Genomic DNA, 12,963 nt, shown 5'->3' with positions numbered 1-12,963 from the left:
TTGTATTATTTCCGGATCAAATTAGTTCACTTATTTAGAAACCACGTATAAATTCAACTGTACCGTTTACGGGTAAACAATATCCTAAACGACTAAGCTTAAATTAATACTTAATTATGAATTCTTAGTTTTGCTTCTCCACGTAATGCAGTGCCTGGAACCGCATTTACATCATTAGATGTTAGAGCTGTGTTTCAAAATTTCCCTCCTTTTTCCTATGAACCAATTCCTTTATAAGGTAGAGAACTCTAATTGAACCGGGTCTAGTAGGGGAAACTTCAAATAATTTAGGCTAAATACATAGAACGCCTTTTAAATTTGGCTTCAATTTTTATTTTAACATCTCAACTAGGGCTAGTACCTATTGAACACTTCAACCTAATTCAAAGTGTGCATATTAATTAAACACGGAAGCTGACATGCAATATTAGTATTCCTACACTTTCCTTGGGCGCGTGAATTTGTCCAAAATAACTATTTTTCTCCTCCTTTTTCTTATTACTCTCCCTAGTATCAGCCACCATCGTTCCAATTGCCACCATCCTTCTCTTTCTTCAACACAGAGTACGTTGTCAAACTGAGGTAAAATGTCATCTATCTTATTCACCAAAAGACTCGAAGTTTCCCTAAAAGAAGATCTGGAACTGCAGATTAAAGCTTCTCCCTCTGGCCATGTATAACGGTGAATTTTGAGAAAATACTCTATCTGTCACAAATTTGAAGTCTTTGGCTTTTTTTCTGTTCTTTGGGATCAGTTAGAGTCAAAGCCACATGGCTTTTTCTCATTAGTCGTGTTTACCACGTCATGCATTTGTTTCACTTGTTAGTTATTTTGTGGTTAATAGGTACACTTTAAATAGGATTTAAACGGTACTGCTAGTTAACGTGTCATAATGAAAATTAGAACCAAATTTGAGGGACGATTTATGTATTTGGCCAATAATTTACAGTTTCTTTTCCATTCCCCTAAAACCGCAAGAATTATTAAAAGGTTTTATATTAGCTAGGAGGTACACTAATTAGATGGGCAGGGACAAAATCTTGTCAAATCCTAACATAGAAGAAATTGGATTCCCAGGAATATCAAAGCTTCTAGTGCAAAAGGAAAGAAAAGAAAGAAAATGAAGGTAACCAGCTTAATTAAATTGGAGACTTATTGCCGTTTTGTAAAATGAAATAGCCCATTTTCGTGACAAATTAAACATCAATAATCAAGATGCTTATGGCGACACGTTGTTTCTTAAAGGACATAACGCTTATATATTTAAGTAACAAGTTCCACTTTGATCCCAAATGTGGTCACTTTAATGAAGTGATGTCTTGATATTGACAAGAAACTAACTTCCCTTGAACTTACCAAGCAACTTAATACAGTCTCAATTAAGCTCAATGATAATATGTATGCTTGAGCAGTTAATCCGACATTTTTAGGTTAATTCTTCAGAAAAGGAAAATATAAGAAATAAGAATCACTCCCAGTCATGTAAGAGTATTATTACTCAACTCAGCTAAATTTTATATTTCAATCAAAAATATCTCTCTCTATATATATTAAAAATATTAAGTGCTCCCGATCATGCATGTGCTTTTACATAAGGTTTATTGCTTAATTAACGAAAGTTAATTAAGATGTAGGTATATCCTTATCTCGATTTATCACATAAGCTAGGTAAATTACTGCAGTTCCCTTTCAATATTTTTTTGGCACTTTTGTTTACTGAGGACCGTTTTGACCAAATTTTAAAAAGCTAAGCGGAATACATTTATTTAAATTAATATTAACATGATCAAAGATTACAGAAAATTATAAAATGTATTTTTCTTTGTATTAAATATTCATGAAAGAATATATTTTAAAATATTGGTTAAAATTTCATAACTATAATATAAAGCGAAATTTGGGATAGAAGGAGATGTAATACTTATTTATTTACTAGAAACAATCTTACTCTATATACGATCTATACTCTTATTCTAAATTTCATTTCTCATTAATGAAGTGGCGATTGCCATTATTGAGTAAAATCCCATACTTGATTCTTGAACTGAATCCTCGTACAGCAGCTAGAGAGGGCCACAATTACTCATGAACAAAAGGGAAGTTTCGGCCACTTCATTTAGTTCATATTATTAAACTGTCTCAATTGGTCAGTTTGTATAATAAAAAGTACTCTTGACCAACTTTTTATTGTATTTCTTGCCTTTTAAGCACTCTTTTCTACTCCCTCCCCTACCCCCAAATCTCAGACTCATATTTCTTCCTTCTTCCTCCAATCGAAAAACTTCCTTCCTTTGCTCTTCTCCTTTTTCTCTCTCTGCATAAATCTACTTTAGCTTTAGCACCGTATACAGATAGTATGCCTGAATGTCAAGAGAAAGGTATATTCAACCATATTATACTGCAAACCTTTTGGTTAATTTATTTATAACAAAAAAACAAAATTCATTTCTTCTAGAAGAATGGCTTTTTTTTTGTTACAAGATGTTTCAATCATATTTGTGAATCACTAATTCATGTTAACCAAAGATTTATATTGTTTTAGGGAGAGATATGAGGAGATAGGGAAAAAAATAAAGAGGGAGGCAGATGACTACTCGCAAATGGGAAGGAGATATTTGTTGGGGAATCCAGGAACTACAACGACCTTAAACACTGTAACACCTTGTGCTGCCTGTAAGCTTTTGAGACGTCGCTGTGCTCAAGAATGTCCATTTTCTCCCTATTTTTCCCCTCATGAACCCCAAAAGTTTGCTTCTGTTCACAAGGTTTTTGGTGCTAGTAATGTTTCCAAGATGCTAATGGTAAGCACCTTAATCAAATATTCTCCTCTCTTGTTCTTCTCTTTACTTGAACAATCTTGAATCTTGAATTCTATGACTATTTTAATTATACTCAAGTTTAAGCTGTTAGAACGAATACACTTTGCGACGGGACTTGAATAGACTACCTCTGTCTACTACTATATATTGAATTGTATGAATATCTCATTTAGAAGTCTAATTTGTTAGAATAAATATACTTTTATTTATCTATCTTCAACATTATTCCATTTCCATATAAAATTGGTTAATTAATGCAGGAGGTATCTGAGAACCAAAGAGCAGATACAGCTAATAGTTTAGTTTATGAAGCTAATGTAAGGTTAAGAGATCCAGTGTATGGTTGCATGGGAGCTATTTCTGCTTTACAACAGCAAGTTCAAGCTTTACAAATGGAATTAAATGTTGTTAGGGCAGAGATATTGAAGTACAAATTTGGGGACACCACCACTCTCACTAATCTTCCATCTTCTCATATTTCATCATTGCTTGCTTCTGGAGCTGTTTCCGTCGTCGCCGCGCTGCCACCACCACCGCCGCCGCCACCACCGTTATCGCTGCCATCAACGATATCTTCTTCTTCTGATGCCATGTACGCGCAACCATCTACAACCTCTGAATTTAGCACCATATCCAGTGAGAATAATATCTCCTATTTTGGCTAAATTCCTTGTTGGTTAATAATTTTCCAATTTGTTTATTATTATTATTATTATTATTCACATTTTACATCATGAATCAATAGTTGAGTACAATAAGCAATAAATTGTTTAATGCTATAATAAGATACACATGTTCTGTTACAAATCTCTGTATTCCTTTCTAATTATAAAGAAAATGAAAGATTATTTTCATCGTCTATCTTATGCTATTAATTGTAAGTTTACTACGTTCTCTTATTTTACCTTTTATATTTTTGTTCTCTTCTTCCTCACATTCATGTCCTTGCCAATAATATATTCCTTTTTTAGTTCAAGCTAGCTCATATTTTCTCCTACTTGAAATTAATCACATGATATATATTCGCAGAAAATTACCATAAAAATCCATGAAATTTTCCATTTTATTGTGTCTGTTAGAAAATCTTAAAGTTAGAGTCCAGACTGGGTACAAATAGATAATAACAAAAATGGAGAAGGAAAGAAACTCGACCTTATTATTGAATGCTGTTCATTTATTTTTCTTTGTTTAGAAGATTATTTGCAATATTAAGATAATAATAAAATAAGTTTGTGAACTGTACAAGTACATATATGAATCTATTAAGCTTCTTTTTACATTCTAAAACTTGCTTATTTGAAACAAATTATATACGTTGAAGATTTAAGAAAATAATTAAGTAGCAAGACGAAGGCCAGAAGCACCTGTCAACTGTTTTTCGTTTAGTGAAAGCTACTAAATATTTTTGAAAAAGAAAAAAGGATTATAAGGAAAGTAAGAGTGATAAGAAGAGTTAAATATGTATGTGAAAATTAAAGTAAATACCTATATGTAGTTGAAGTGTTAGATGGTCAGTAGTCCTGCCAGCTAAGTTTGTATTGTATAAATTAGGGATTCCTTGGCGTGTGGAGCTCAATATGCATTAAGAGGAAGGCAAAGGAACCCTTTAATAATAATAATGTAAACAAACTTATGGAAAACTTCATTCTCTTTTATTCTCTTGGTTTATTCTCGTCCCTAAATGACAAAAAAGAAAAACGCAAAGAGGAAAAATATTGTGGTGGGGGAGGTTTCTTTGCAAAACTCTCCTTATTACAAATGTAATACAAAGACGAAATTCGATGTCTCTTTCATCTAAGTCACTTTCAGGAGTGTATAAAACCAATACAGAGAATTGATAGAATTTGGTCTAAGGTCGTGGTTGCTTCAGATGTTGGCATCTTACTTGTCTTTACACAACCTCCCATTCATTTCCTCATTGAAAATTCCCTTAAAATAATATGCTAGTTGATTTATAGCTTTACTTCTCCCAAAGTCTCATCTTTAGTCACTCTTGTGAGGCAAGTTGTATAGAGGGAAACTGCTTTGAAACATTCCATGATAATTTTAAAAGAAGAAAAACAAATGGTCAAGTACGTCAAGTTAATTCCCTCCCCACGTGTTTAAGCTCCAATTTATGGCTAACATGTATGATCCAACTTAATATATACTCAAGCTTTTGCTAAAATCTAGTCAAGCATGTTCTCTTATGTAATTCAGTGTTAACGTAATCATTAAGTCTCAAACCCTAAATCAACACTATACATCGAACTTTGTAAATCCTAATAGTTACAAAAACCATAAGGAGGATGCTATCTTTTTATTTGGACAATGAATTCGGTTCTCTAGTTCTTGATAATTAGTTGCAGCCCTCAAATTTTAACATTAAATTGTTATTAACTTTTTGGCTAATTTCGAGGAGGCAAAGACATCTTCTCGTTTACATGTAATAGTCTGTCAAATTGTATTCACAAAGTATCGATCTTAGACACCAACAAGGAGGAAATCCCAAGTTTTAAGTTTAACATTAGCTGAAATTGGAAAATAGTTACCTGATTATATATTGAGGTTTGAGTCTAAGAAATGATCTCTGAGAAAACTAAAGTTCCACACAAAGGAACTTTTCTTCTGTATTGTTCAGAAGTCAGCTAAGAAAATTGCTATATATTTAATCAGTCAGTCCACAACGGTTAATGGTACTGAAAGTTCATTAGTTTTTATTTGCGAAGATTCCAGCAATTATATATATATATTCCAGATGATCGATCTTACATGAATCAAAAGTTAAAAGACCTTTAATAAAGTACTTTTAATTGATATTCGTTGACATTTAGAAAGGAAATGGTGTTTCGCTAAGGAGAAAAAAGAGGACCAGTAAAAGCTGTGGAAATCTTTTTAAGATGCTTTAAGGCATTCATAAAGTACTGTTCTATTTTCAGATAATCTCCTGAACCTAGCTACCGGCCATATCAAATAGGGATATAAAATGGAATATTTTGAAAAATAGCCACTTTTAACCCTTACAATTAGAATTTAACCACTTCCCCGTTTCAAATTAGATGAGTCACTTTTTTATTCAGTTTGCTCCAAAATAAATGACATATTTTTAAATTTAGAAATAATTCAACTTTAAACTCTTCATTTTATCCATTTTACCCTTAACGAGAAGCTTTTATAACCACACAAATGTTATGGCCCCATAAAACTTTTACCCCTTAAATTTTTAAGACCCACAAGTTTCAAAAGTCGTCTTCTTTTTTCTTAAACTCCGTGCTGAGTCAAACTACCTCATCTAAATTGAAACAGATGAAGTAATATTTAAAAAGCTGTTAGCATTTAGTCATTTCTTTCATATGAAAAAATATTTGGACAAACATATACCTAATTACTAAATCACAGAAGAACTCCACGAACGACTACTTAATTCCGAAGAATTTTCAAGTGAAACTCAAGCAGACTATACTCAAGCTCAAAAAATTTCTACACGTAAAACTCCAGCACCGTCTATTGGATTTCAAAACCTTTTAAAGTTTGAACCCCAGGAACGACTCCTGGGTTTGAGTGGGCTAGATGATTTCATTACGGGCAAAATAACAATAATGGTCGGTCGGTCAAAACTAACTGCATTCAATTCCAAAAAAGTGTATAAAATTATGTACATCAAATCTCTGTGTGATATACACTAATATACATGATATTCATATGTCACATTGCCATGGAATCTTCTGACCTCGTGATATAGAAAATATTCTAGAATTGATTTTGTTTGGACGCAAGATTTATAAATTTTTCTGGAAACTTTTATAATTTTTGATTCAGGAATCTTTAAATTGATACTAAGCTTGCGCCGTTTTTGTAAGGTCTTCAATGACTGAATCCAATTCGCCCTCTTCGTTTTTTAATGAAAAATAGAGCTTTGCGTTTTCAGTGTATATATATATTTGGACGGCTGGATATGTTACTATTTTGAAGGGATACATCTTTCAAGCGTAAAATCAGGAGGAGCATCTTCTCTACCTAATTTTTGGAATTCGGAATCAAAATAATGCATTTTTGAACTCAAAGAACAAAAATATATGGAAAAAATATACAGTGACCAAAATATATATAGCGACGTTATATCTTAACGGCCGTTTGGCCAGTTAGGTATAGCGTCTTTTAAAACGGCGCTATATATAGCGTTTTTTAAAAGACGCTATATGTATTATTGTGGGCCCACAAATAATTCTTCTGGGCTTAACTGGCATAACAATAATTCAACTGGGTATAGTGTCTTAAGCTAAGACGCTATACCTCAAATAATTCCCCCCCCCCCCCGGGAATGGTTTTTGCCTTATATAAGGACGTTAAGAATTTTGTAAAAATTCATTCAGAATTACTCTAAGTATTGTGAAATTTTTGTTTGTTTAGTTGTTTTGCATTTTGTTATAATGTATGAACAGCGAAGAATTAGAGTTTCATTATATTGGGGGGGTGAGGTTGTGGTGGTGAATAACTTAGTAAGCTATAGTTTATCTCCACAGTTTCATGTTAAGTTGCCACTTACAATGGAGTACGATACATTGGTATCGTTGTTATGTAAAAAAATTAAGTGTGAGCAAACGTTCGGTGAATCTTAAAATAACCGGAAGATATCCGTATTCTGTGACTGCGCAAGAGGTTGCTTGTTATGCTGAGTTTAACATCGAAGACGATGAAACTCTGAGAGATTTTTTGAGGACTCCGGATGAATACCGGAAATTTATTGTGATAAAAATATTGAAAATGTACGTCAAGGCTGAAGACGTGCGCAATAATGTGGTTGCGCAAAGTAGAAAAATTCCTTAATCATCAGGTGGTTATTTTGGAGCAGTTTTAGTCGAACAGGTTCTGGCTGAAAGAATTTGGCCGGATCTAAACTTATCTCCACGGGCGAATGAGGAGCAAGAAAATATTTCTCCCCTAGTATACATAATCCACAAGCATAGTGGTAAATTTTAATTTTCCTACTGTGTTACGATGTATATTTTTGTGTATTATATTTGTATTAACACTCATATATTCCACAGGGGGTACCGACCAGATATAAATTTTACAAGTTATGAACCAATGGTCAGTTGGAATATGCCGAGTTTTGGTGTGTTGGATCATGATGGTCCATCCGGGAGTCAGCATAAAAAAGATAATGTGCATCATGGGATATCAACACATTATGATTTGTAAGTGAATATATAAAGTTATATGTATCGTTTGAACCAATTTGAGTAACTCATTATTTCTTTGGTTGTGCAGTGAAAACGAGTAACTTGATGGTCCTGTCCTTACTCAATTGCCCGAAGACAGCGTATTTAATCGGGATCTGGTAGATGCGCAGATTCAGGAAGAGAATAGTGATTATGACAACAATGCCGATGAGTCTGGAGATGAAACACCCTTCCCTGACGTGGGTGATGTTGAGGAGGAAGAAAATGCCGAACCTAATTTGACGAGGGAGCATGCTTCACCTCCTGTTAGACCAAAAGTATACGAGTCCTACGTGTTATTTCATTCGAGGCATATTCCCTACCTTGATCATTTGCCAAGTATGTCGGATGTGGATGCCCTCACAAGGGATATTGACAAAATTTGATCAGCAATGTGGGATGAATCTAGACCAACAGTATTGTCAAAGGGCATGCTTTTTCCTGATAAGGTGCGCCTAATCAGGGAGGTAAAAATGTACAACGTAAAAGAGTGCCGTAAGATGATGGTATGGGAGTCATCTCCGGATGTATACAAGGTCGTTTGCCATAGATGGTTTACAGGTTGTAATTGGATGCTACGTGCGAGGAAGAAGAAAACAAATATGCGGGATTAGCATCCACAATTGTCAAATGGACACATTCAACGGAAATCACTTTAACTTGGATGTTGACTTGATTTCTCTTGTCTTGATTCCAAACATTGAAGCCTCCATAAGGTACAATATCAAATAGTGTATTACATCTGTCCACCAGGAATATGGGTGTACCATTACCAAAAGAAAGACATTTCTCGGGCGTAAACATGCGTTTGAAATTGTTTACGGTGACTGGGATAAGTCATTTGCATCTCTACCCAGGTACATGGACGCATTGCAATACTTTAACCTCGGGACTATTGTTAAATGGAAGCTTGAACAGAGTCCGGAAATACCAGAATATATATTCAAATACGTGTTCTGGGCCTTCAAACCAGCAATTGATGATTTTGTGCATTGCTGGCCGGTAATATCCATAGACGACACTCATGTCTATGGAAAATATGATATTAAGTTGTTGATCGCAGTTGCAGTAGATGCTAATGGACAAATATTGGACAAATATTTCCCCTAGCTTTTTGCTATTTGTGCCAATGAAAGCCAAGAGACGTGAACGCTATTTTTGAACCACTTGAATGAGCACGTTGTCAAACAACGTTCAGGTATTTGTCTAATATCTTATCGGCATGGCGGTATTTTAAGTTCCGTACAACATTTGCCTGAATGGCAGGAACCATATGCATACCACCGTTACTGTGTGAGGCACCTGAAGGCCAATTTTCAGAAGGCACATCCCAACAAGGACTTGTATGATTTAATGTAGATGGCTGCAACTGATCACCAGGAGTGCAAATTCAGGAGGTGCATGGAATCTATAAGAAAGGAAGACGAAAGAGCTTATCATTGGTTGATGCGACATGAGCTTGACAAGTGGACATTGCATGCGGATGGTGGCAGGCGATGGGGAACCCTGACTATAAATGTGTCAGAATATTTCAACAGGTTATTGAAGTCTGCACGTGGATTGCCTGTCACTGCCATGGTGCGGATGTCATTCAAACAGATGGCGGAGAGGTTTGTTGAAAGGCATAGAGGTGTATCAGAATTGATGGAGAGGGGTGTTGAATTTATGCCAATACCAATGAAAATATTTAAGAAATACAGGAGGCGAGCACATTGGCATTCATTTTTACAATATTCCAACGAGCGAAATATTTTTGAAGTTCGCACCGCTATCAATCAAAACCGGGGGAATAATACACACACCATAAATAAAGCCAACATATTGTGTTCTTGTAGGAAATGGTCCATCTACCACATGTCGTGCTCATATGCCATGAAGTACTTTCAACACACAGGTTTCGCGACAACCCGGTACGTTGATAAGCAATATAGTGTTGCTGCATACTTAAACACCTATAATGGGTAGTTACAGCCAGTGGGTGCTGAGCAGTATTGGCCGCTGGAACTATTTAAAATGGTGTGTAACAAGGAGTATTTGCGTAAGCTACAAGTGCAAAAAAGAACGCTTATACTGAACCAAATGAATGTTGGTGATACCGTTTATGCGCATAATGTGGCATATGCTCGCAAACAGGATACGACTGTCGTAAATGTCCTTCAGCTGGTTTGGGTGTCGGTGGTAATCCTGCTCCTGGTGGAAGTTCATCTAATGTGCCCCACAATCAAGGATTGACGTAGTGTTTTTATTCCGTTATGTGGTTGTAATAAGTGTATGTACTTGTTTATCTTGCAGAATGTATGAAATAAAATTATGCTTCCATTGCTGTTAAATCTTTTTGATATTTAACATTAATACTTCAATACAACAATCTAACATAAACCCATTTTTTTAAAAAAAACCTTTAAAATAATCTTTTTGATATTTAACATTAATACACGTAGTGGTATTTTTTTAATCAATGTTTTAATGTTTATTCAAAGAGTCTTTAAAATACATATGACTTGGTTCAGTTTAAGAAACTTTCTTATTGTACCGTAAAGAATCATTAGCATGCGAAGCATAGCGCGGTTATATATCACGTTATGTGTATTGTCTTGTCAACCTGATAAATCTGTCGTTCTGCAAAAGCTGTCTTCTGGAAAAATATTATTGTACCGTAAAGAATCATTAGCACGCGAAGAATAGCGCGGTTACATACCACGTTATGTGTTTTGTCTTGTCAACCTGATAAAGCTGTCGTTCTGGAAAAGCTGTCTTCTGGAAAAGTATTACTGTACCGTAAAGAATCATTAGCACGCGAAACATAGTGCGGTTACATACCACGTTATGTGTTTTTTCTTGCCTATAAATGACTAGTGCATTTTATTATTATCTGCGCTTAACCAAAACAAATAGCAAAACTTTTCATAAAATTTTTATTTTTCTTGCATTAACAAATGTCTGGACGCAATGACCAACCAAGGTGTTATTGTGGCAAACGTGCGATTATGAAGGCATGTTGGTCCGATGGTAATGTTGGGCGCAGATACTAATTGTGTCTATATAGGTTTGGAGGCAATGACGGAAATCATTGTATGTTTGAGGAATTGTATGATGAACCCATTAACCAGGAATACTACAAATCAATTTTGCAGTATGTTTGGAATATGAACGCTGATTACCAACGCCAGATCTCTGAAATGCAACAAGAAATTGCGGCACTGCAGGAGAAACTAAAAGAGGCGGAAGAAGAAAAAAATAAAATAAAAGAGAAATTTAAGTGGTTGGAGCAGAGGGTAATGGGCGGTAGGGACTAAACAAACATATGTATGTGTTGAGTGTGGTATTATATCTTTATGTTTTCCATGTCATGTATTTTTATTAGTTGTATCGAATTTAAATTATGTTAAGTCTCTATGTTTGTTTTGCGCAGTTTTAGTATTAAAATAACAAATAAATCGAGAAATAATAGCATAAGGCGCATATAATGCTAAACTATAGATAAAGTTGCTATTATTTACTGATTATCTTATGTACATAAAATCAAAAAAAATCAATGTGTCCCACAGCCTTTATGCTTTAAAGCAGTCGCTGGCCTGAGGCGCATCCCATCCCGCCCGGCTATACTATCAGGATCATCCTCATCACGTCGCCTCTTTATTGGAGGATGCACTGCATCATGATTGTCAGTAAGGCTGGCAGGCTCGGTAGAAGGGGCCGTCGATCCAGCAGTAACCTACAAAATAATGAGATATTTTAGTATATGAAATATATATTAGTAATGTACGTGTTAGCTAAAAAAATAAAATGTCTTACCATGGTCTCAGTGGCCTCCTCAATATTATCATCCGTCTCAGGTATGTCTATGACATGCGAGGAAGATGGCTTTAAAAAAAAATAGTCTTTAGATATTTATGACTAATCAATGATATAAACACAAATATAAATAATAGTAATACAAACTAACCAAATCCTGTGAAAGATCCTCAGCATCCATCGATGATGAGCCATAACTCAGTCGGCGCCCACTATCCACATCTCGTAGCCGACGAATAACAGCAACAGTCGATGCCTTTGGAGGGTCAGGAAAATACGTATCACAGTTATGTGAGGTAAAGGTCGTGCCCGCGATCAACAATGGAGCTGACGGGGTCACCTGCAAAGTCCCTAAAGTAACCCCCAGGCTAAATGACGGAATATTAGTAGGAGCTGACTGTGGCTCAGGGTGGTCACCCGCCTGATCAACTCCAACATCCTCAACAGGTGCCTCAACTCCCCCTTGTTGGGGACCACCTCCTCGCCGACCCCCACGACCTCGTGGGATACCCCTACCTTGTGGGACACCCCTGCCTCGTGGGACACTGCTGCCACATCGACCACGTACAGGCTGGACTGCCGGTCCACGATGGTACTGCTCTTGCGCCATATAATCAGCCTCGTGTCCTAAGCGCTCATCATCCCAGGCTCCCTGCAATGTCCGGGCAGCCAAATCTGTAACCCGCCAGCCATAGTCATGCAAAGCAGTCGCTCCTTCACCGGTATGCTGCTGCATCTGCAGTCCTAACTTTGGAAAAGATGTAGTCCAATAACCTACACAACATGTAAAATATTAATTGTGAAACTGTAATGTTAATGTTATAACTAAGTATACCAAATAACATACCAGCGCCTTATGCCTCCCGGCGTATGGAACGAACCGACCGCCTGCTCGATGAACGGGATTCCCAATGAAAAGTCGGGTAATGCTGCGGTACCAGCCCATATACGCATGCTCACTATCCATAAGATCGGGTGGAGGGTGTGGCGGAATCAGGTCACGTCGCTGGTCCCAAGTCTCGATCTGCAACTCTAGCCATGCCTCATATGCCTGGTCAACCCTCGAACGATCATCCCGCTGGTAATGTGTCATAAGCCAAGCGGGCGGTGAAGGTACAAGCTGCGGTCGACCAAACTGGCGAAGGAC

The 12,963-nt window shown here is 36.1% G+C and overlaps 1 protein-coding gene across 1 annotated transcript; it reads left to right on the top strand.

Moving 5' to 3' along the window:
- Window positions 1-2,221: 2,221 nt before the first annotated feature.
- Window positions 2,222-3,674, top strand: LOC104088782 (LOB domain-containing protein 15). The gene is made up of 3 exons (XM_009593513.4): window positions 2,222-2,379; window positions 2,544-2,802; window positions 3,081-3,674. The coding sequence occupies exons 1-3, from the start codon at window positions 2,366-2,368 to the stop codon at window positions 3,483-3,485; spliced, it is 678 nt and encodes a 225-aa protein (XP_009591808.1). The 5' UTR covers window positions 2,222-2,365; the 3' UTR covers window positions 3,486-3,674.
- Window positions 3,675-12,963: the final 9,289 nt, after the last annotated feature.

The sequence above is a fragment of the Nicotiana tomentosiformis genome, chromosome 3 (genome assembly GCF_000390325.3).
Source record: "Nicotiana tomentosiformis chromosome 3, ASM39032v3, whole genome shotgun sequence".
Taxonomy (NCBI): Eukaryota; Viridiplantae; Streptophyta; class Magnoliopsida; order Solanales; family Solanaceae; genus Nicotiana; species Nicotiana tomentosiformis.
This window is presented reverse-complemented; position numbering and strand designations above follow the sequence as displayed.